Source organism: Crinia signifera, chromosome 4, assembly GCF_055691185.1.
Source record: "Crinia signifera chromosome 4, ASM5569118v1, whole genome shotgun sequence".
In the NCBI taxonomy this organism is placed as follows: Eukaryota; Metazoa; Chordata; class Amphibia; order Anura; family Myobatrachidae; genus Crinia; species Crinia signifera.
The window spans coordinates 43,997,745-44,023,047 of record NC_139220.1 but is presented as its reverse complement, the minus strand read 5'-3'; the positions used below and the strand labels follow the sequence as shown (position 1 = coordinate 44,023,047).

At 43.8% G+C, this 25,303-nt stretch overlaps 2 protein-coding genes across 3 annotated transcripts in view; one reads left to right on the top strand and one right to left on the bottom strand.

The window, feature by feature from the left end:
• Nucleotides 1-17,005, top strand: part of RIC8B (RIC8 guanine nucleotide exchange factor B) — a 50,906-nt gene extending 33,901 nt beyond the window's left edge. The window contains exons 5-10 of the mRNA XM_083181663.1: nucleotides 2,139-2,289; nucleotides 3,174-3,269; nucleotides 6,748-6,892; nucleotides 7,116-7,260; nucleotides 8,510-8,629; nucleotides 14,565-17,005. Of these exons, the coding sequence (XP_083037789.1) occupies nucleotides 2,139-2,289; nucleotides 3,174-3,269; nucleotides 6,748-6,892; nucleotides 7,116-7,260; nucleotides 8,510-8,629; nucleotides 14,565-14,676 (769 nt within the window). The 3' untranslated portion in view covers nucleotides 14,677-17,005. The remainder of the gene's footprint in view (nucleotides 1-2,138; nucleotides 2,290-3,173; nucleotides 3,270-6,747; nucleotides 6,893-7,115; nucleotides 7,261-8,509; nucleotides 8,630-14,564) is intronic.
• A 2,547-nt stretch (nucleotides 17,006-19,552) lies between these two features.
• Nucleotides 19,553-25,303, bottom strand: part of LOC146072303 (NAD-dependent protein deacetylase sirtuin-3-like) — a 29,362-nt gene continuing 23,611 nt past the window's right edge. For both annotated transcript variants that reach the window (XM_083179605.1, XM_083179606.1), the window contains exons 5-8: nucleotides 23,245-23,345; nucleotides 22,744-22,905; nucleotides 21,179-21,391; nucleotides 19,553-19,991 (exon numbers count right to left, since the gene is read on the bottom strand). In XM_083179605.1, coding sequence (XP_083035731.1) covers nucleotides 21,179-21,391; nucleotides 22,744-22,905; nucleotides 23,245-23,345 — 476 coding nt within the window. In that variant the 3' untranslated portion in view covers nucleotides 19,553-19,991. The remainder of the gene's footprint in view (nucleotides 19,992-21,178; nucleotides 21,392-22,743; nucleotides 22,906-23,244; nucleotides 23,346-25,303) is intronic.

Below are 25,303 nucleotides of genomic sequence, written 5' to 3'. Positions count from 1 at the left end.
AAGAGAGGAGCAGTAATGTTACATACACACTGGCTTAGGAATGCAGGCACTATTGTGGAAATTCCTTGCTCACAACCACAGTCTCTGGTACCGAGATCATTTCATACACTTGTGTTCCACAAATAAAACTGTCAGGGCCCTGTAATAGACGTGAGAGGATTGTTCAGGCACAGTTATGCGTGAAATGGCATTCATTTTCTTAGTGGTGAACGCTTGTTAGGAAGGGCCGGGAAGGCAGTGGTTTTAGTGGGGGCTTCCCAATGATTGTTAATGCCTTACGTCCCTTGCATACGTTCCTATCAGCATGCAAACGGGTTCATGCAACGTGTACTTTGTAAAATACTGTTTCAGGTATGTCTGTGACTCCAGGACTGGAAGTCTCAGCCCTGTTAGCAGCATGGACATGGGTGGGCAAGTTGTGAAGATCAGAGAATAAAGTATTGGAAAATGTGTCCAGGCCCATACTTTTGCATGGATTAATGTTGCCTAGAATTTCGGACCAGAGGTGCAGGCAGTGCCAATGTTCAGAGTTGGTTGATTTGTTTTTGTGGCTTTTTTTTTGTAATGTGCATGCCCCAAAATGCTTACAAATTTCATACAGCGCATGCATCCCACGGAGGGAGCGGGCAGAGGGCACAGTATCAGAAATGTATTGGAAGTCTGGTTATCTTGGGGACCAGCACACTTAGGGGGGTATTTAATGTGGGATCACGGCTGTCGATTCCCGCCGACAGCCGTGATCCAGGCCCGTTTGTGGTCAGATCGACCGCAGAACGACAGGCGGGATTCAATGTCCCGTCTGCCAATCTCCTTTTCTGCAAAGTGGGCGTGGCCACAAAAACGGCCGTGGATTGTCGATCTGCGACCCGGATAACGACAATCCACGGCCGTTATCGACAGAACGGGCCGACAGCTTCTGAAGTCGGGCCCGTTTTGCCGTGATCCTTCATCAATGCTGTCATTGAATAGGGAGCTGCCGCTATTTCCCACGTCGGAAATAGCGGCAGCAGATTGAATACCCCCCTTAGTATATTTCGGCCTCATACCGATATATCGTTCAGTGTGTAGATGTATTGTTACATCTGCTGTCCCATTGGCCAGGTATACAGTTTAGTGTTTAGTGTGTACCTGCTAAATTGCAACCACTAAGGATGAGATGTACTAAGCATGGACCATTTGTCCTCTTGACCACCACTCTTTAGAACGCTTGATATATTCCCCCATAGTGAGTTGAACTAAGCTTGAGAATGCAGTTTAACCGTTCATTGGGGGATTATTCTGGTTGATTTGCATGGCTGTGAATTTGCAGCGAATAACATAAACATCCATTCAGAGGCTGTGGGGGAACACCCACATTATACGATGGTTGCCGACCATCGAATGATGTGGAAGGCCCACGTACATCTAAGGTTACTCTCAGGTAACCTTAGATGTGCGTGGACATTCGGTAGGAAGTGGACGGGCAGCTGACATCTGGTGATGTCAGCTGCCCGCCCCTGGCACCCACATCACCAGGTGATTTCTATGGGAACGCCCAGTGTTTCATGGGAACTCCCATGAAATGCTGGGCGTTCCCATGGGCAAGTCCCCCGGCCCACCGCCAACCCCTGCTCCCCCGCCCACAAAGGGAAAAGAGAGAGGGGAGTACCAGTGCACAAGCTTAATTGTTGGTTAGAATGAAGTGCATACACACACGGGGCGATTCCAGGGGTATTTCTACATGATCTGACTAGACCACTTATAAATTACACATGGATCACTCCGTGTGTATCCCAGCAGCAACGGCAGGCCCACGCATCGCCATCGCCCGACTAGATTGCATCGCCATCACCCGACTAGATTGCATCGCCATCACCCGACTAGATTTTGACTACATGCAATCAAAATCTAGTCATAATGCCAGTGTTCTCACCATAGAACACTGGTCCACACCGTGTGCCAGCCATGTGTGCTGAGCATTCTGTGCACGGATCTCCCATCGCCGTGTGTGTACGGGGCTTTAGAAGAGTCAGTATAAATCCACAGTAATGAGGAGACTGTTTCGTAGAATTATTGCCGTGAAGGTAATAATCATTATAAAAAATAAAAAAAACAGCGAAAAAGTAGTTATTTATAATTGTAGTTATTATTTTTTCCAGCAATACAGTCAATTTACTGAGCAACGTTCCAGTTTCGTGCCTGGATGTCCTTATCAGCCCGTCGGGGAAAGAAATGTCTGCAAATAACAATGAGCCAGATATGGAGGCTGTTCAGCTCATTCTGGATTTTATGGAGAAGAGAATAGACAAGGTACAGTATTTCGCGGGTAGTATGTTTCTATAGCAGACAGGCATTTCCAGGGTTTCATCATTAGTACCAGCTCTCCTACACCATAGCGTGCCCTCTATTAGGCACGACTCAGGCTGTGATAGGAACCACCCATTTCACCTGTAAAGAGAAACATCTGAGATCTGACTGATTCAAAATCACCCGTTTACAAAAGCTCTCTAATAGGGCGATTTAAGTTGTTTTTATCTTGCCCGATCGCCCTTCTATAGGGGGAGGGGGATATTCAAATTTTAAACTTAATTAAACTTCTACTGGTACAAATAATCTGATTGATAAACGTGTTCTTGTTGGGGCAGTACGGATGGTGTAATGGTTAGCATTACTGCCTCACAGTGCTGAGATCAAGGGTTCGATTCCCACCATGGCCCGAACTGTGCAGAGTTTGTATATTCTCCCCGTGCTTTCGTGGGTTTCCTCCGAGGTACTCCGGTTTCCTCCCACAATCCAAAAATATACTGGTAGGTTAATTGGCTCTCAACAAAATTAACCTAAAGGTGAATGTCGTAGGGAACATAGATTGTAAGCTCCACTGGGGCAGGGACTAATGTGAATGTTCAAATAATTCTCTGTAAAGCGCTGCGGAATATTTGTGCGATATATAAGAAACTGATAATAAATAAATTATGTGGAGACCAGAAACTTGTGTCTGTGCGATTCGATCTAGTTCAAAAAGTATGTGCAGCCCATACTTGCTGTGCTCTGCAATGGGCGATGCGTGGGAGCCTCACAAAGCAGGATGTGTGTGTGTATCGCCACCTTTTACCATTTTAATATCATTGCATTATTGTAGTCTATGCTGCAGGCTGCCTGGCATCACCGTTCTTTTCTTTCTCCTCTTCTCTCAGGGATGCAGCTACAGAGAAGGCCTCACACCAGTCCTTAGCCTGCTCACAGAATGTTCCAGGGTGCATAGAAATATCCGCAAGTACATCAAAGCGGAGGTAAGATCTTTGCACCATTATTGCCCGTTTACAGCTATTATTGCCAGTTTACAGTGTTCCTGCTCTTCATTAATTCATGTAGATCAGTGTATAAGGAAAGAGGCATCAGCTGTTCACCTCTCGTACTCATACATGCCAGACACTGCATCCTGTTTGGCTGGTTCCATTAGGCACTGTCTATTCTAATGTAGTATTCTCATGTGGCCAAGCTCACAAAGAAAATAACTTTACAGTTCCAGGGCCAGATGCACTAAGCTTCAAAAGTGATAAAATAGAGAGTGATAAACAGCCAGCCAATCAGCTCCTACCTGTCCTGTAACAGACTGTGTTTGAAAAATGTCAGACAGGAGCTGATTGGCTGGCTGTTTATCACTCTCTATTTTATCACTTTTGAAGCTTAGTGCATCTGGCTCCCAATCTATTGCTGGGCATACATTACACAATTATCTGGCCAATCGCCTGATATAGGCAGAATGGACAGATAATTGTATTTTATATTTGTGCAACCTGCCACAAATTGGTCTGTCAGACATGCTATATTTATTAACCTCAAATGCATGAGTAAATGCGATTTAAAATGACAACTCTTAAAAATCAGGACTGTCCTCTGATTTGTGAGGACTTCCGATGGTCCTACTGTGCAGACAGCTCCCTCCCATAGATTTCTATGGGGACTGCAATGCCAGTGGTCGGCAGCTATCAGAGGCTTGACTGCATTTCTGACATTAGTGCATCCTGACCAGTGTATGGCTACAATATCTTCTGGTTTCAGGTTTCAGCATTAATAATGGAAATGACTAGGACAAATATGATGAGCATTGTCATCTACAAAGTACATTCCTAATCTGGCCAAGGATCCTGCTTACCTTCCAATTAATGCCCCTTTCAGACCGCACTTTTTACCCGTTATTTTGCCTCTTTTTTTACCGTTTTAAACGGTAATTTGTGCAGTCTGAAAGGTGCAGAGTGAATTTACCAGTTCTATTGAACTTGTATTTCTAAACGGTAATAAAGCAGGGTCCTACCCGCTGGTATAGCTCATATATTGTTGTACCCTTACTCACGTCCAAAGGAGCAGATGGAAACGCATAAAGGTATCTTTAAATCTTGAAATAAATGTATCCCAAAAGAGGGCGTACCCCAATCACGGTGTATGAGACAGGAGCCAGACGCATCAAGGTATCCTAAATATTCAAATTCCCCTGTATTATAACAGGCTTGGAGGCCCCGATATGTATTTTTGAGGTACCCAAAAAAAAGCAAAATTGTATGTAGACTAAAAGGGTTTTTAATTCACAAAAAAGTCCATAATTGGACTAATGGTACATACAATATAAAATACAATTTGAAAAAGACAATAAAAAATGTCAGGCTTAAAAATTCAAAAAATAAAATATGTGTGCAAAATGAGCCCAAAACAGGAGGCAGCAATAAAGGCAATAACACAATCCCAAAAATAGATGGTATGAGTCCGGACAAAGTGAAGGGTTAAGGTGTCCAAACGTTGTCTACTTGGCTGAGATGGGTCCAAGATGCAAAGAAGTCCCCTGGTGTCAACGCGTTTCGGCTCTAAGGAGCCTTTTTCAAGACATGAGCCGTTAACCAGTGAGTGGGGGTATGCCTATATTCCTTAAATACTTCTGAAAAGGGTCTTTCGAAAGAAACCTTTATGTGATTATATTCTCTAGGCTCGCTAGGTAGCCCCTAAACGCCGCCCGGCCAAACGTCCGTCCCCTGGCAAACACATCCCGAAGGGGAAAGAAATCATACAGGGCAGGCACTAATGTCCTGTGAAGTCAGCCGCCCGCCCTGAGCAGGGAACGCCATGCCCAGGGGAAGGGCCAGCGTTTTCATGGGGACACCCATATATTGCTGAGCCTTCCCCTGCCCGCTCAGAGCGAACGGCCGAGTGACTGTGTAACTCACCAAAGCTGTTTAGCATTGTGGTTTGCACATGCGCAGAAATGTGCATGCTTAAACCCAGCCCGGGGCCTAATTCGGATCACTACGAGCGATCATGAATCGGCCCCTGTATGTTTTAACATCTATACATGTATTACTTGTTTATAAAATAAATTGCCTGCTTTATGCTACTGATGTGTGATTATCTATAACCTAAAATTGGTTTAAGGGTATCTACATTTTTTTAAGCATCGTCTTGTAGATTTTGGCCGCCAGTGTGTCCACATAACACTTTCTTTTATCTTATTTACCCTTCGGTCGAAAGCAAGGGGATGTGTTTGCCGGGGGACGGGCGTCGTTTAGAGGCTGCCTAGCGAGCCTACCTGAATCACCCCATAGATGGGTAAATAGGGGATTTGCTTGAGAATTTTCGTAGTCTCACCAGATGTCGGTAGTGCGGTGGGCTGTACGCCAGTTACCATGAAGATTGTCCCAGGCATAAGCTCGGCACCACTGCACTGGCTTGGGTGAAATTACCTTTTCTCATTCCTTTAGGTGTCCATCGGTAACGTCCTTAACCCAGTGCGTTTCGCTGAGTCCCTTATTTTAGCTCTTGCATTTAATAATATCTTCAACTCAGTGCTTAGAGCTCATATGAAGATCACCAATGCGCGTTTGACCTGTATAACAATGGAATCTGCTCCCAATGGATTTCTAAATCATACGCCAGTCAGAGTGCCAACCTACTGTATACTACAATACAAAGATGTCCTAAATACCCCTGGCTGCTAGGTTAATACAGTTTCAGTGGATTATGTCACATGAATAACTCTGACATGAGAATTTTAAGAGGAGGCAAGGAGGATTATGGGACAGACATCCAGAGTATGGGCAACTGTGAACCAATAACAATTACAATCTAGAAACGACAAATGCCAAATCTTTCAAAGATTACACCCCATTCCTGTTCTTTTTAGTTCTGGTCTGCATGATTTTGTCAGACTTTATAGGGGTGCCGGACGGGGTCCCGACAGGCATTTACCCGACTTCGGGATCCCGACTGTCACAACACCGACAGCCGGGTTCCCGATGGCCCCCTGCTATTTTCCCTCGTGCGGGTCCATGACTCCCATAGAGGGAGAATAGAATAGGTGGCAAGCGCAGCGAGCAACAGCGCCCGCAAGGGGCTTAGTTGCGCTCACCATGCTGTCTTAGTCCGGCCAGTCGGGATCCCGACGTCGGGCTAATGACTGTCGGACCCCTGTACCATACCCCTTTATAGAAAGTATACTGATGCGGTATTTGGTATTTTACAAAGCTCCACTTTGACCCAGAAAGTTTGTGAGCTGCATTAGCCCCATTGATGCTAAGGACCTCTTGGCTTAATTTTTCTCACCAAAGGTGAGGCGGCATCCACGGGGGGCCAAAATGATACCCGGCTCAGTAAAGGATGAGCTGCCATCCAATCAGGGGCTGTGTAAATACAATCTGTAGTAATGGGGCTGCGGAATCACCCAGTTAGATGGTCGATGATTTGCCATCCCAATACTCTCCAAATGATTGGTTTTACTTGTAGGTTCTCCCGCCTCTGAGAGATGTATCCAGCCGCCCAGAAGTGGGCACCACTGTGAGGAACAAACTTGTGCGATTGATGACCCACGTGGATTTAGGGGTGAAGCAGATTGCAGCTGAATTCCTGTTTGTTCTTTGCAAAGAGCGAGGTAATTGTCCTATATAATATTCACTAGTGTAAGGAAATGTTCACTAGAAAGATGTACGTATATTTCAGGGCTATATTTGGAAGAAGAAACCTTTTATGTTGTCAAAAATAACTGTAATTTAAAATGTTTTATTCTATTTCTTTATGTGGAAATTTTTTCCAAAATTCTGCTTGTAAATACTGGTGTTACTGGCACTCACTGTGACCTTTGTTTTTCCCTGCAGTGGATAACTTGCTTAAGTATACAGGTTATGGAAATGCAGCTGGGCTTCTTGCCGCGAGAGGTCTTCTGGCTGGTGGGAGAGGGGACCACTGGTATTCTGATGATGAGGATACGGACACGGAAGAGTACCTCCAGGCAAAACCAAAGTAAGAACAAGTGTTGTAGCAGCAACATGATTATATTGGTAGCAACAGTACTCAGTCACCCTGTACAGCCTTCATGGCCTAGATACCCAACCTCAATGCAACCGTTGCACAGTCCCCATCTCCGACATCATTCCAGCTGTGCACCACCCAGTGGACACCTCAGCACACTGAGCAGTAAATTGCACATAGTTTTTGGCTTTGTTGGGAGAACTGAATAGCCATTCAGGTTGGGGATGCCTAGCAATATGTGCAGACGGATGAGTTGTAGGAGGCACCAGGCTGAAGGATCAGTTCTTAGGCATACTGGGGCTGATTCAGATGTGGTTGGAAGTGCTACCACTGCAGCTTCCTAAAGAAGGAGTAAGAGATCTATATGGTAATACAGCAGGAAAGTGCTATTACACGCAGTCACCTACTGCAGTAGTGGTCTATCCCAACACCAGATCACTCTCTCCTCAGTGGCCGGCATTGTAGCACCCATGGGTAAACGCAAGTCACAGAGGCCAGGAAATCTCTGTGTTACCATGGAGATTTCTGGTCTACATTTGGAAAAACGGAGCCCATTGCCACCAACACGGGAACCGTCACTAGATTATACGCTTTGTCATAATCCTTGAAAACATGGCACAGGGATGGTTCATCTCACAGAAGGTCCACTCCCGTACACCACTGTGTAAATGACCCCTATGGGATGTACTAATGAGCCCTGCAAACCATGCTGGTTTCAGTGTTACTGGTAGGGTGACCAACTCATCCCTTTAATCCGGGACACATATTAATTACACAGGTTCTGTGGCAGTTTAAAACCAGATGAAAGCCAACCACAGAACCTGTGTAATTAATATGTGTCCCGGATTAAAGGGATGAGTTGGTCACCCTAGTTACTGGTCACAATATATTGATAAATAAAACATGTACAGTAGGTGTTCACTAATTATTTCAATTATTGAGTGTGCAGTCTTTAATAACCTGATGCACTGTGAAGTGTAGTGTGCAACACCATTGTTCTGCGGATTATGTAGTTGATAATTGCTTGTGGTAAATTACAGCACTGTATTATATTTTCACATTTTGCACATCCATTTTTGCACCATTACTGCTTATTGTACTGTTGCATTGCAATTATGGTAACTGTGTGTGTGTGTGTGTGTGTGTGTGTGTGTGTAGGGGGGAGGGGGGGGGTTGACAAGTAACAAGTCGATTGCAATATGGGAATATGAATATACTGGTTTCCATTCCTGTTCTACAGCATTAATCTCATAACTGGTCATGTGGAGGAACCAATGCCGAATCCTATGGATGAAATGACAGAGGAGCAGAAGGAGTACGAGGCGATGAAACTTGTCAACATGTTTGATAAACTTTCCAGGTATTGACGTTTATAGCTGCTCCGTGTTCCGCAATATCCATGTTCACTCCTTCCTTCCACGCCCCCTTCTCAGCTCTCGGCAGGCGGGACATTGAATTCCGCCTGCAAAATCCCAGTCGGCCGAGCACTGGACAGTCACGACTGTTGGACCAGACAGACAGTCGTGACCCTACACTGAATAGCCCCCTACGTCTCTAATCAAACGACTAATTGGCACTGTGGTAGCGACTGGTTCTCTGCCAGCAGCTATATACCCAGATCAGACCAGACTCTCCTCTTTACATCTATACACTAATTAGATTGGCAAGAGGGGTAAATTATGGAGTACTGAAGTGAAACAATGGCCACTGTACTGCCGGGAGGGCTATGTAGTCTCTATGTACTCTCTTTTTTTTAATGTTGTTATTTGTTAATTTTTTCTACTTACAGTTTTAGTTCTGTTGTGACTTATTTTAATCCCAGTGCTGTTTACTGTATACTGTATGAAAATGTTCTGAAGTTTTTGCTGCCAGCCAACCCTTTGCTGAGGCTTGGAATCCTACAGCGGAAGCATCAGCTGCAATTATCGCATCCAGTGTTGCTTAATATGCTTAGCAAAGCCGCAAAGTATATAAGGGATCCACTGGCCTTTTGCTAAACAGCTCATTAAAAAGCCTTAATTACAGGCTAATGGTTAAGGCAATGCTTTTTGTGCTCTTTGTAGCCATTGACAAAACAAAATCATGTAATGTATAGCGAATAGAAAGTATTGTTGGCATTTAGACATCAATTAGCACCAAATATTAATAGACGAGAAGGCTGTATTGTGATATTAGCGCTGGATCTGCTGAATGGAGTTGGTTATACTACAGGCGCGATCATTAATTTTCTCTTTGAAAACCTGTCTTTGGTGCTCCCATGACTCAGGGCGGGGGGGGGGGGGGGGGGGGACACAGAGCAAGAATACAGCGATTTTCACTTGTTTATCTACCGTAATTACGCTTCTACAAGGCTCATCCTGCGTTTGTAAATGGATTTCTTGGGAGACTTCGAAGCAAGTAAAGGAATGTTGCTGAAAATGACTTACTAGTTGCTTCTCATTCTAATTTTATTATTTATTTTGAAGTACTTGCTAGAGCAGTGGTTCTCAACCGCTGTCCTCAGAACCCCCACACAGTGCAGGTTTTCCAGGTCACCCGACAGGTGCACTCATTACTTACTGACACATTTTAAAAGATCATAGGTGGAGTTAATTATCTCACCTGTGATTCTGTGTGGTGATACATTGCAGATCAGTAGTTTATCAATGTTCTGAATAGCACTGTGGTCTCACAGCATGGCAGCAGGAGCTGAGACACCAGAGAAATTGCACCTGCCTATGGGGTCACAGCCTCAAACACGTCCCCCCAAGCGGTATGCTGTCACTCTCAGTAACCTTCCCCAAGAAGTCTCTGATTTAATCACCTCTGTCGAACACCATTGTGAAACATGCACAGACCGATGGTAATCGCTGGACTTAGAAAAAAAATCAGGTTTGCATCCAACTGTGAATCAAACCCTACAGTATATGTGATTTCGGATACAGCTACTACTCAAATAAGTGTCCTCATACCCTAGCTTCTAAACGCCATTTTTTCCCCTTTGCATCTGATCGGCATAACAAACACTGTGTAATCCCTCTCAGTGTACCTGAGATGCTGGGCTAGTACTACAACTGCACAGGAAGGCAGAGTGGTGCAGATGAGGCCTGGAACTTCATGTCTTATTTGTACGCCCATTTTAAACAAAAAACTCTTTGCGCAGCTGAGGCATCTAGGACCAGGCACGCTGAAAGGTTCTGTTTGGAGCCACAGTTGTGAGGACACATCTGTATGTGAACGTGAATTGGTACCCACAGCTCAGGGGTACCGAGGACAGCCCCAGGCTTCTGCCTGGGAAAGTAAATTCTGGAGGGGGGGATCCCTTCATTGGGGAGGGTCGCCACTCCCCCAGGACCCCTGCCCAGGCTGACCAGTCAGGGGTTAATGCTTTCTCCCCCCGGCTGTGGCATTACCCTGATGGTTGGTTGAGCCTGGTGCTGGTTCTTGAAATATGGGGGACCCTTACTCGTTTTGTCCCCCGTATTTTGGGAACCAGGACCGGCCCTTAGGCCTTGTGCTGGTTTTAAAAGAGAAGGGAAACCCTACTCAATTTGTTCCCTGATTTTTTTTTTTTTTTAAACCAGAACTGGCTCTTTGAGCCTGGGGCTGGTTACAGCCGTGGGGGGGGGACCCCACTCCGTTTTTTTTTTAAATTATTTTTCTATATTTTTCACACTGCAGCCTGCACGGATCTGACTGATCCGTGCAGGCTAAAGCCAAATATGCCTGAAAAATTACGTGTATTTCCAGGCGTATTTTACCGACAATTAGCGGCCGTATCCCGCTAATTGCCAGTAATTAGCGGCCGTATTTTCTTTTCTTTTTTTTTTTAATCTCTTTATTTTCTAAGAGAATCAATACATAGTATAGTCACATTAGGCACAACAAAAAAATACAATTCTCTTTTTTTTCATATTAAAACTAGAACAAGTAATAAAGAAACCAGGAGGAGGACGCAGATAGGAAGTGGGAAGGAGGAGAGGAAGGGAAGGGGGAAGGAGAGAGACAAGGGGAGAAGAGGGACAGGAACAGTTACTAATACATTGTATTTCCTTGCATATATAATAGGATATAGATAATACAAAAACATCAACGAAAAACTTAAGGCCCATACACACTGGGTGACTTTGAGCTGAAAGTCTCTCAAAACAGCATGCCGCCCAGTGTGTATGGCCCGGCGATGAGCGCTTTGCCAGGAAAGCCGCTCATCTGCTGGTAATACCAGCAGATGAGAGGCTTACAGGACGGCTTTGCATAACTCTCCACTATACAATGCCGTCCTCCATCGGCGCTGGGCCGGGGGAAAGTCGCTCAGTGTGTATGCACTGAGCAGCTTTCCCCCCAGCGATGAATGCCATCATCGCTGTCCATACACACTGGGCATACTCGCCCAGTGTGTATGGACCTTTACTGTGAAGATGAGGTCAAGCCCCGAGGGGGTGCAGGGGCGGCCCAAGGCAGCAGAAATAACCATTCCATCTATAGAAACGCACTAAGAGCGGGCACAGGTAACAGAAGGAGATGATACGGGAGCCATATGTAGGAGCCAAGGACCCCAGACAATATCAAATTTATGGGGACGATCATGGAGGTAATAGGTGATCTTTTCCATTGCAGCTATGGACCAGACATGGTTAATTAGGGCCGATTCTGTGGGAGGGGCAGGGGATTTCCAGTTTTTAGCAATTAGAGACTTGGCCGCGGTTAGGGTATGGGATAGTAACTTATTCAAGGAAGAGTCTAAAAGGACGAGTGAGAAGGAACGACCATGGGTCTAGGGAGAGTGGGATACCTGAAATAGATTTCAGGAGCAGCGCTATCCTAGTCCAAAAGGGGGAAATAGAAGGACACGTCCACCAAATATGGAAGAGCGTTCCTCTATGGCCACAATTACGCCAGCACACAGGAGTAGAAGAGGGAAACATTTTGGAAAGCCTCATGGGGGTATAGTACCATTTGTAGTATAGTTTGTAAGATGTTTTTTTAAGTCAGGGAGAGATAGAGATTTTAGCTATGCCTCTAGTACCTCATCCCAACAAGAGTCGTTGGGAGGTGGCCCCAAGTCCAGCTCCCAATCCCTTTCATGGCAGCTAGGAGAAACAGCAGTGACTTCAATTAACATTGAATAGACCGAAGAGATCAGGCCCTTGCGTAGAGGACAGTTCAGACATAAAGATTCAAATGGGGTGGGGGCACGGAGCGCGTCCGCTTGAGGGATAGAAAGGAGGAAATGCCGGAGCTGGAAAAAAGGGAGGAGACAGGGAGAGAAATTAGTGTTTGATATCGTCTACAGAAGCCCACGAGCCCTGTACAGTAAGGTCATAAACTACCCAGAGGCCAGCTAAGCTCCATGTTTTGAATAGATGGGGGGAGTTACCTGGGGGGAAAGCGGGATTACTCCACAGAGGAGTAAGAGGAGAGCAAGCAGAGGAGAATTTGTAGGTAGAATAAGAAGAGTCCCAGACTGCCACACAGAATCTAAGAGATGGTAGGGTATCCAGCAAAGCTCTATGAGGCTTGGACAGACCCCATAACGAGGCCAAAGAACAAACCCCCAAATAAGCAGCCTCCAAATCAACCCAAGAGATAGATTGTGGAGGAGCAAAGGTAGCAACCACCTTGCTCAAGTGACAGGCCAGGTAATACAGCTTTACATCAGGGTAGCCCCTACCACCCTCAGATCTAGGAATTTTAAGAGCAGAAAAGGCGATTCTGGGGGTCTTGTTACTCCAAACAAATCTCAAGAGAGCAGAATGAACATCATTAAGAACTTTAACCGGGATCTTTATAGGTAAGGTTTGGAACATATACAGTAGTTGGGGTATCACATTCATTTTAATAGCCACGATCCTGCCCAGCCATGAAATAGCAAGGGATTTCCACCTAGCATGGTCTTGTTTAAGCTTGGACAGGAATCTGGGAATATATTCAGAGTACAAAAGGTTGTAATGGGAGGTAATATATACTCCTAGGTATTTCATCTTATGTGTCTGCTATTTGAATAGGTGGGCAGAGCTTAGAATAGACCCTAAGTCAGGAGTAACATGGAGGAGCATAGCCTCGGATTTTGATAAAATTAATTTTATAACCTGATAGTTCTCCATATTCTAAGATATTATCGGTAAGGGCTGGGAGTGAAATATGGGGGTGGGTAAGGGACAGGAGGACATCGTCAGCAAATAGGGAGACTTTAAACTCTAGAGAACCAACCTAGCGGCCATATTTTGAATACGACCGCTTAGTAAATTAGGAATCCCCATTCTTTTGAATGGTGACTCCTATTATTATTATTCTTTTGATGGTGTATACATTCGTATTTGTAAACACGAATGTGCCGTGAATACGAATTTACGTATCTCCGGGATAGTAAATCCCGAATATACGAATATGTATAAAATAGGCATATTTTTTAATACTAATACGCCTATTTTATACGCATTTTGTTATTAAATTTCCCCCAAAGACTCTTAACAGTCTTATAACTGTATCGGTTATGGGAATTCAAAATTCGAATTATAAGGTAAAGTCCTATGGAGGTATTATTTGTGGAGGTAATTTATATCCGCCTGTTGCCTACAGGCTGCCATTGTGTAGTCCAAATACTCTTCCCTCTATCACGGTCATACAGATCCTGGTACAGCCATACTGGACGCTGTCGTCACGATGTTCAGAATGAATTGAATGTGCCTATTTATTAGCTTTCAATCAGTAATTAATGACTCCTAAACGAGGCAGTGTCTTGCGGGTAGATATAATTGGATTAACGTTGGAGAGCTGTCGGGAGCTGTAAAAGGATTGAACGGATTGCCGGCTCTGTAATTAAACCGCCGCAGACAATAAACACAGAAGAAGGTCGACTAATTCCAAATGAATCAACCAGGTTTCAAGCACCACTAGAGGATGTGCATGCAGAATGTTCCTTGTCACTATTTATGTTTTCTTTTTACTGGTTTATAAAAAAAAAAAAATGTTTGAAAGTCGCCCATTATAATTGGCTTGGAGCCGGTCGCAGAACTGGTGCCGAGTCTGGGGCAATTTATTTCTTTTTAATAATAAAAGAAACAGGGGGGCTGACAAAGGGTCTTGTATTTACAGCCGTAGTCTTGCACCTTGTCCGACACTCATTAGGCGTCAACTGCACAGCCTTACCTTTAATTAGAGGGCAGCGAGCGAGCGGGAGCGGTATCTGTTCTTTCTTCCTTTATTTGCTAAACATTCAGGTCTGATGGGAAATGTTTATATGCTGGCCTATGGACGAAGCAATGCCAACCTTATTGTGTTTGTACTGAATAGCCCCTTCTTTTAACTTTTAACAGAGAAGAGATGATTAAACCAATGGGTGTGAGAGCAGACGGAACAATGGCTCCGCTGGAAGAAGCTCTCTGCTGTCAACAGGTTCCCGAGCCGGACAGTTCAGATTCAGACTAAGCGCATTGTCCGATTGTTTTTTTTTTTTGTTTTTGTTTTTCTACTGTGATATCTATTGCTATTTATACTCTTGATATGTCAGAATTTATTTTCTCGTTAAGGAGTAATATCTGAAATAATGATTTTGTTACATTTTCCACTGTCCCTTTAAGAAAATGAAACCGTCGGACTAATAGATGCAAGTTTAAACCTTTGACCTATGAACGCAAAAAAACGGTTGAACCTGTCCAACGCGTGCTAATACAGCCGTGCATTGGAGAATGGGTACTGTAGTCTGTTGCTTTTTTGTCATTTTATTAAAGTACATTTATATGAGGCTTCATAAATAGCGCCTCCATTGCGTGCATTGGGTTAACATTAACGAACCACTAAACCTCATGCTGGTCACTGTAAAAGTGATGTACTCTGTATATACTACACTACAGTATTCAAAAGATGGATTGGTGGTAGTACAATAATGGCTAACCTTAACACTCCATCTGTTGGCCTACACATCCCAGGATGCCTTGCTTAACACTCCATCTGTTGGCCTACACATCCCAGGATGCCTTGCTACAGTTTTACTATTTGGCCTTGCTAAAATTGATGCAGGCCATGCTGGGAGCTGTAGCTCAGCAACAGCTCGAGTGTCCAGGTTAACCATCACTGTTGTTGGACCGTTGCTACGCATGTCACTCTTCCTTCTGTCAGCAGCACTACTGTGGGATCTATTTGATGTACAACTTGCTGACAACAATGGACAAATGTCTTTATTGAGTTGTGTAACAAGTTCCCACATGTTGTATACTGTAGCTGTCTGGCATGGCACAAACCATAGTTTCCCATTCAGGTTTTAAGGCTATCCATGCTTAAGCACATGTGACTTAAGTACCTCAGTCAGTTTTTTAGAATTTGAGTAAATTTTATTAAAATTTTCAAAAAACCATACATAACGAACTCAAACAGTAGAACATGAATGAAGCAAAAGTGCCTAGTAATATTGTTGCAAACAGCACAGAATGTTGAATACAAACAGAAGACTTAATTATAATACAACAAATTTGCAAAGCAAATAGTAGTTTGTAAAAACATTATAGACAAAACGTAAAAAAAAAAAACAAGTGAAGAATTTTTGGGTGCAGTGGCGGATACTGACATCTCAAACTGTAATAAACTATTATATAGACCAGGGCTGGGCAACACCGGCCCTCCAGATGTTAGTGAACTACACATCCCAGGATGCTTTGCATTAGTTTTGCTATGTGGCCATGCTGAAACTAATGCAAAGCATCCTGGGATGTGTAGTTCATTAACATCTGAAGGGCCGGTGTTGCCCAGCTCTGATATAGACTATGGTATATATTCAATTAGTCAGATCGATTCTGAAAGGCATTAGTCGGAATGGCTCCGACAATACCTGCGGCGGGAGGATGGTGCCGAGGGGAGCTGTTGCTGCTGCTCATCCAGGCCGGCGCCGGGACTGGGTGAGCGGCGGGAGGACGGCGCTGGTTGAGCTGCTGCAGTTCAATCCACGTGGTTTCCAACAGGTCAGAACATTCCGATCTGCTGGAAAATTTTTTTTTAAATTGAATAGGTCGAATTATGGATTAGACTAAAGAAAAAAGTCGGAAACTTCAGTTTTTTCCGACTCTAATTGAATACGACCCAATATTGCCAAAACCACAAAGTTAGCCTGTGTGAGAGTCATATGAAACAAAGTAACATCCTGCCTTCACTCTCAAAATGTATACCAAAGCAGCTTTTTGTAAATTGTTCAGTATTAACTAGCGACAGCATTATCTAATCCATACCTCAGTCAGTGTGATGATGCCATCTGTGCATAAGCAGGGATATTCTTAAAACCAGGACTGTTCAGGTGCCCTGAGAACAGAGATTGGGAAACCCTGGTGTATTATGCTCATCATTCCTCCTTTTACCACTGCCACTTGTGTCCTCTGTTCATATCACCAATTATCGCATAGGCTGAGACCAAATGACGAGTGTACTCGCTTTACTGGGCTTAGTGGTCCGTTTATCCAGCACGTGAATGTAACGTGCTCCTGTGGCGCATGGGGAGAGCGGCCTTGTCGGACTGTTCTTCTGTTAGTGGACCAATAGGAATACTTCTCTATAGGGTACACAACCTGCTGAGTGTCTTCTAAATTCTCTGTGAACTATTATTTAAATGCTAATATGAGTAAAGTCTGATGAAAATCTGCTGTATTAAAGGGTGAGATTCTGTACTGTAAAACGTTCTACTCCTTCAGTAATGGCATGACGCGATTTGATGCATTGTTTCTGATTTACCCTTTTCAGAATAAAAAGCATGTCCATTTCTATTTATAACGGATCGGTTTTTATTTTGTTTTTTCTTTAAAGAATGTGTCCGAAACAGGTGTGATAGACGAGACTTCCGTTTCTACAAATATCAGTCCCTGCCCCAGTCAAGCTTACAATTCCCTACCACATGTACACACGCACACACAGACATTCTAGGCTCAATTTAGTTAAGAACCAGTTAACCTACCAGTATATTTTTGGATTGTGGGAGGAAACCAGAGTACCCGGAGTAAACCCACGCAAGAACGGGGAGAATATACAAACTCCGCACAGATCGAGCCATGGTGGGTATTGAACCCATGACCTCAGTGCTGTGACACAGTAATGCTAACCATTACACTGCCCTTCTGTTTTATGCCTCCACAATACTGCTATGTATGTGCGGTCTGCTGACCACTATCCTACATCATAAACATACAACCATAATGCTGCAATAATGTACTATTTTATAGATTATAAATGTAAACTATGCAGATAATAGATATGAACCAGTATGTGTGGGCCAACATAAAAATGTGTTGGCCAACAGTTTACCCATTTTCACAATATATAAATGAAAAACCTTAAAATAAAGGCATTTCAGATAAAACTATATATTGGGTTATACCCAGGGCTATTTTTCTGCAGGCTCCAGCAGGAACTGTGGCCCTTATTTTAGTTCACTCTGACAAAATATTTCTTAGATGGACAAAACCATGTGCACTGCAGGTGAGGCAGGTGTAAAACCCCACCCAAATCTAATTATCTCTGCACAAGTAACACCTGCCTCACCTGCAGTGCACATGGTTTTGTCCATCTACGAAATATTTTGTCAGAAAGAGTGAACTAGAATAAGGGCCACAGTTCCTGCTGGAGCCTGTAGAAAAATAGCTCTGGTTATAGCTATAGCTGCACATATAAAGTGTGAATCTTATTTCTTTCACACCTCCATCCTGAAGAACAGATAGTAATGCATGTGTACATGACAGCACTGTTTGCATAATCCATGGGCAGCTGTATGTTTCTCGGGGATGAACTGAGGTAGACTCCGCGGCATCTGCGACTGGACACTATTGGAGATAGAAAGCCTTTCCCCTGTGTACATCAGTTTGTGGAAATAAACCAGGACAGATGCCCACTGCCAGTGTCTGAAGATGCTGCTGCTGCACTGTTGATCACCAAATCAAAATTTGCAGAAGCCCAATAGCAGGTACAAATTTTTCTCCTCAATATGGCCACCTGGGTGAGCAGCTGTTCATCTGGGTACACAGCTACATTTACTGAACCCTGGGTACACAGCTACATTTACTGAACCCTCCCATGTGTGCACCAGATTGGTTAGCCCCACCCTATTACCACCCATATGCTCCTATATGTTTGGTGTAATCTGTACTGGGTCTGTGTACAGAAATTCAGGTGTACAGTATGTGGAGAAGAAAAAAAAAATGGAGGTGCATTGTTTTCCAATGCCTGCAAATCACATTATTTAGGCTATTAAACAGTGTTTATTATTTGATTACCAAATCTATTAGACCGCCCTATTTGAGATGTGTATGGATAGCTATCTACTTGATTCATTGTTTACTCTTAATTAAAGCTTGGTTTAAATAATTTATTTTCTCTATGGACCAACATGCAGAAGGTAGCGATGGTCCGATGACGAGTGAAATGCGTAAGTTTAACCAATACTTAATGATGTTTTACACTTTATCGTAAGCCTTTGAACAGTCTTCGCACAGCTACGGATATTACAACTGTTCATGTCCCTTTCTGCACACTCACGGATATTCAGTTTTCTTGGGTTTCTCTTATCCAAAATTACTACATTCTCACCAGAAACAGATGAAAATGGAGCATTGAATGGCATCTTGAAATTCTTTAAAATTTCTAAAGTGGACGGTGTTCCTCATTATATAGCAATCTCAAAAACCTGTATGGAGGAGGCAGTGGCCTCCAATGTTCCAGACCAAGAAAATCTGTATGCAAGAAAATCCAGAGTCTGGTACATTGGAGACCAGAGCAATCAGGGACAAGGCCAACACTCAGGTAAAGGGGGTAACAGCGACACAAGCCCTTGCCTAAATGTTACTTATTGTGCCGGATGATGCTCCAACAGTGGGGACCCTGACTGCCGTTGCTCCAACAGGGGGATACTGACACACGGGGGCTATTCTCCCTTGTGGGGGTCCATGACCCCCATAGAGGGAGAATAGAACCTGTAGCGAGCCACCAAGCCTGCAGCGTGGCAAGCCTGCAAGGGGCTTCTTTGCACTCGCCCCCGTTGGAGCACCGGTAGTCGGGATCCCCACTGTCGGACTCCCATACCACAACCCCAGAGTTTACCTCCCCTGTAAACTTGCTCCTTCCTCCCAATCCGTTTCTATATTAAGTGGAGGATGCCCAGTACTCTTCACCTACAATGGTCACAAATAGAATAATGTTGCAAAATTAAAGTTACAAGACACACATGTACATAACTTTAAATTAATGAAAATATCATTTATAAATAGTTAATTTAATTAATTGGAAGACTGGTTATTAAATGAAGTCAAGTATATTACAAGATGTAAAGTTTATTACAAGTATGAACAAACACATATATAAAGTCCAGCAATATACATTCAATAAATTAAACAAAAATACATGTCCCCAGCATTTAAATATATATTTTACAAGTAGCAGCAATAGAGCATTACAATCTAGTTGTGAAAACATTCATTGATTTTAGCAGCACATTGTAGATTGTATTAAGCATGTGTACACATCAAAATAAGATTTAAGTGTTCGACACAATGGGCCAAATGTATTCAGCCTTAACAATAGAGTGATAAAGGACCAGCCAATCCGCTCCCATCACCCTCCACTTTAGCTCTTGTTGAGGCTTAATACATCTGCCCCAATATTCTGAATATTAAACGTATCACACTTTCCAGCAAACTTAAACAAGCTGTGCACCATTCGCATTCTTGAGACTTCAGATGAGAACTGTAGCTCAGATAGTTCCCTCGCACTTGATGCTGTGGGTTACAAGATTGAAATGCAGATAAACTCTGATTGAACGATACACAGAAGTATAAAAAAAAAGAGAAAAGTCAGATGATTGAAAAACAACCATACTACAGCTGGTTTTACAGTTGATGAATGGCTAGTTTGAAGCCTACCCATAGGTACATCATACATTCTTTCCCAATAAGCATCTATACCTGGCATGTCCAAACTTTGGCCCTCCAGTCACAACAAGTCCCATCATGCTTTGCCACAGTTTTGCTCTTAGGGAAAGCTAAAAATATGGAGAGGCATGCTGGGATGTATAGTTTCAAAACAGCTGAAGGGCCACAGTTTCTCAGTTGATCTATAATATTTAGCTACATGTGCAGTTAAGGTTTTTCAACCTGAACAATCAAGCAGCTGGCTACATCTAATTTGATCTGGGACACACATGTGCACAGATCAGAAACAGATCTGGTTGGTAAGCAGAAAGCAGTGATGGCTAACCTTGACACTCCAGCTGTTGTTGAACTACACATCCCAGCATGCCCTGCTACAGTTTTAGCATGGCCAAATAGTAAAACTGTAGCAGGGCGTGCTGGGACATGTAGTTCAACAACAGCTGGAGTGTCAAGGTTAGCCATCACTGATGCGTAAGTGGTATGTCTGCTAGTGACTAGGTAGCAGCGGTAGGAAGGTGCAGTGCGAGCTGACAAAAATGGTCAGGGCGGCCACAATTCTACTATCTGTATAGATTGTGAAATGGGCAATCCATTTTTTTAGCAACTTGTGGCAAACATTGTGTTCCTGTTGGTATTTGCATTTACTCAGTTACACAGACACCTCCCACATTTATTCCGAATTGCACTTCTGTCCATGTGAATACAGTACGCATATCATTGACTGCAGGTCAGTATGGGGGAGTAGTTCTAAAAACTGTTGTGGGAGATGTTCCAGTCTCTACTTCATGGGTCTTCAACCTGTGGCCCTCCAGAAGTTTTAAAACTACATGTTCCAACATGCATTGCCACATTTTTTCCTATAAGAGCATGCCAAAACTGTCAGGGCATTATGGGACATGTAGTTCCACAACATCTGAAGGGCCACAGGTTGAAGACCTGTGCTCTACTTGGACACTTCCGGCACTCCTTGGCCTTGGGAAGACAGGAAGGTCTTTTCAGGCAAAAAAAAAAAGCAAAAACATTTGCATACTCACCTACACCTTTTGAGATTGAATCACTTCCTCCAGGTCAGACTGCCAGTTGAGGGCTTTCACAAACTTGCTGATGACATCACTGAGCTCTCCCAGTTGCACCACGTCTTTACTCTTCATTGGCTTGGTGTTAAATGGGCCGACGGCATCCCGGTTGATAAGAAGCCGGGGAACGTTTGGTCGCACAGAGTTTACAATACTGGCAAAAGGCTCAATCTATAAAAATGGGGAACAATGGAGGATGCAACATAAAAAAGGTGACCCTGTTTTGGTCACACCGTAACCAATCCTCCACCCCTCTGACAGCCAATAGCACCTTCCCAGAAGAAAATCACTTCCTGGCTGTGGGAGAACACTTCATACAGCAGTGGTTTTCAACCTCGGTCCTCAGGACCCCCCCAACAGTTCTCATTTTCCAGGTCACCCTGCAGGCACACAGGTGCACTCATTATTCACTGACACCTTTTAAAAGATCCTTCCTGGTGAAGATGACATTGCCTCTTTTAAAAGTAGGTTTCTTTCCCCCGATGTCATCTTCACCAGGAAGGTGACTAGTGAGGGGTACTAAAACTTCTAAAAATGAAAAGAGGTGGTGTTGCCCATAGCAACCATTTAGAGATTCAGTCTCATATTCTAGGATGCAATAGAGAAATGATAGACAAATTCTGATTGGTTGCTATGGGTCACCTCTTCATTTTTAGAAGATTTATTACATTTACTCCTGAGTGTATGTAGATTTGATACTTAAAATAACAGGACTATCAAAAACAAAAATTGTCTGACTTTTGGTTTAAGGCCCTTATTCTGGTTCACTCGCAAATGCAAATAAATTCTCAAATGGACAAAACCATGTGCACTGCAGGTGGGGCAGATGTAACATGTGCAGAGAAAGTTAGATTTGGGTGGGGTTTTACTTCAAAGTGAGATCTATATTGCAGTGTAAAAATAAAGCAGCCAGTATTTACCCTGCACAGAAACAAAATCACACCCAAATCTAACTGCACAAGTTACATCTGCCCCACCTGCAGTGCACATGGTTTTGTCCATTTGAGAATGAATTTGCCTTTGCGAGTGAACCAGAATAAGGGCCTAAGAGTCTTGTTCATATATGGGGGCCCAATTATCATTTAATTATTCCCCGAAAACACCCGTTTGGAGGGGGGGATAGCCACAAATATTAAGTATCACCTGAATGTATCAGGAGGGACCGCAGCAGTAATCTCCTCTCCCTCCTGCATGGCCCGACGTATCAACATCGGGCAGTTTTGCAGTGGGTCCCGGGGCTACCACCATCCTGAGATGGCGGCTGCCTATTGTAGTCTATGGGCTACAGACCGCACTGCCAACGGGGCAGTGCACTCAGCAAGGTCAGCCAATCGTCAATGCTAACCACGCATGCTCAAACCCCCCCCTCCCCCTGTTGGTAATGTATTCAACTGAAAGAATCGCATATTGCAATGCGATCCTGGGCAGTAAATAATAAATGGGTCCCATGGTCATCTTACATGCATATACAGAAAGGAGCAGGTAGAAAGGAAAGACATACACACACTAAATGTTATGAATACCTCTAAAGACGTCCCCATAACAATTAGCAGGTCCGCCTTTGGAAAGTCCTTGGAAAATTGGGCAAATTGTTTTGGAAGATCTTCACCAAAAAACACAATATCGGGTTTAACAACGCCATAGCACACTCCGCAGCGCGGGACTCTGTCACTCATAATGCAGTCCTTATTAAAAAGGGAACAAAAAAATAAATAAATACGAAAATCAGTTTATATATTTTTTTCTAAATAAAGAGGAATTTGAATTTAAAGTTTGCAATTTAACTCTGAGTGCCAAATGAATTTGTCTAAAAAGGTGAGAAAATTGGCCAAACATTTGTATTCATCATAATGACCTACAAGGTTTACCTTATATAGGAAATATAATCTTTATTTTACATAAAAAAAATGTATTTGAATTTATATAACAAATGTGAGCGACTGGCATTTTTAGCAGATAGTTTGCAGATCCTTTAGAGGTGTTGGCACTCAAAGGGTTAAAGTGTCTGCTTTTGTTTGCAATACCCGAGCTTCTGTGGTAGGGAATGGAGTGTAACACAGGTGACACGAGGCTGATGAGAATGTTCCATGAGCTTCAACTAGTTTTTTGGGTGGAATCCCGGCCACTGGAAAATGGAGAAGGAAAAAAAAAAAAATGAGAAGGATTACCATATATGGGTAAAGGTAGCTACATGACTACAGGGTCCCATATAGGTGTCTGAAATGGGAAGTACAGTATGCTGCAGAATTGGACCGTGGTCATCCACAAGCCTAGGATATCGGACATGCAGAATTTAAACACTGCCGAAATTGGCAGATGACCATGACCGATTTAATATACTATATATGATAGGAAGCTTCATTGGGACAAAATGCAGATTAAGCCAGGCATGGCCAAACGATGGCACATCCGGCTGATGTGAAACTACGCATCCCAGCATGCCTTGCCATAGTTTTAGCATTCCCTAATAGCAAAACTGTGGCAAGGCACGAGGGGACTTGTAGTTTCACAACAGCTGGAGGGCCAGAGTTTGGGGGGGTTAAGAATTTAAAATCTGTGATAGTCACTCCCCCTGGGTGGCGTTAACTCCCCTCCTTTTTGGTAAAAGACATGCCTCTCCACCAGCCTCATGTACAGAGTAACCACCACTAGATCCCATTAGGGTCATGTCCTATTGGAATAGGCCCATTGGTCACAAAGAAACATTATAAATTTGACCTTGAAGGAATCATTTTCTGGGCACTCTTCTGTACATCTATAGATTGCAAGCAGGGCCCTCTTCTGTACATCTATAGATTGCAAGCAGGGCCCTCTTCAGTCTTTGTAACATTGTCCAGTCTCTTTATTATCCTGTTCTGTCTGCAATTTCAAACCACACCAGCATATGCTGGCACTGTCTAAGTATTGTATGATGGGAAATATTTACTCAATTTACTTAAACATTCCTGTGGCCACAATTCTCATTCTCTTGCATGGCAAATCAAAGAATGGTTTTATTCTTCCAATTCACAGATCCATCCATTAAAGATCTATCCATTCTACAGATGTCAATGAGGCAAATGAAACTTAGGGCTAATGAAAATTCGGTACTTGTTTATTTTAGCGGCGCCCATCGCATTGCATACCAAAAGGCATGCGATGGTATGCGATGCGATATCGCGCGATGTTGTACAATGTCATACAATTTTTATATTGTATGACATTGTATATGGCATACAATGCGATGCGATTAAAGATTGTATAAGCACCCTAATGGGTGCTTACAATATTAAATAAACCCCCACGCCACCCCCCCACTATAAACGTGAACCCGAAGCGTGGCGAGCGCAACGAGCCCGTGAGGGGCGGCGGTACGTGTCCTACGACCTTTTCATACCCCCACTATCCACGTCGGCGTGGAGTTGAGAATAGAAAGTGTGGCGAGCGCAGCGAGCCACCGAGCCCGAAGTGGCGAGCGCAGCGAGGGGACGCGGATACCTGTGAAGCCCGCGAGGGGACGCGGATACCTGTGAAGGTATCCACGTCCCCTCGCTGCGCTCGCCACACTTTCTATTCTCAACTCCATGCCGACGTGGATAGCGGGGGTATGAAAAGGTCGTAGGATGCGTACCGCCGCCCCTCGCGGGCTTGCCAAGCTTCGGGTTCACGTTTATAGTGAGGGGTTGGCGTGGGGCTGCATTTAACATCGTAAGCACCCATTTGGGTGCTTAAAAGCACCCTTTAGGGTGCTTATACAATTTTTAATCGTATAGGGGGCCAAAATCGCGTTGCATCGCATGCCATTTGGTACATGGCATGCGATGCGATTAAAACATTGCGCGACCAACATTAGGGGCGCCGCTAAAATACACAAGTACTGAAAATTCTATACCATTCCCCATGGGGAAGCGGTCATCTATTAGAATGAACTTAGGTCTACAGTCATTAGGTCGACTCCACTAGGTCGACTGGCAGGAAGGTCGACATGACTTAAGGTCGAATTTGCATAAAGGTCGACATGAGGAAGGTCGACTGGTCATAAGGTCGACATGGGTTTTTCACTGTTTTTTTGAGCCGACAGGCGGTATTTCATGCCCTACCATC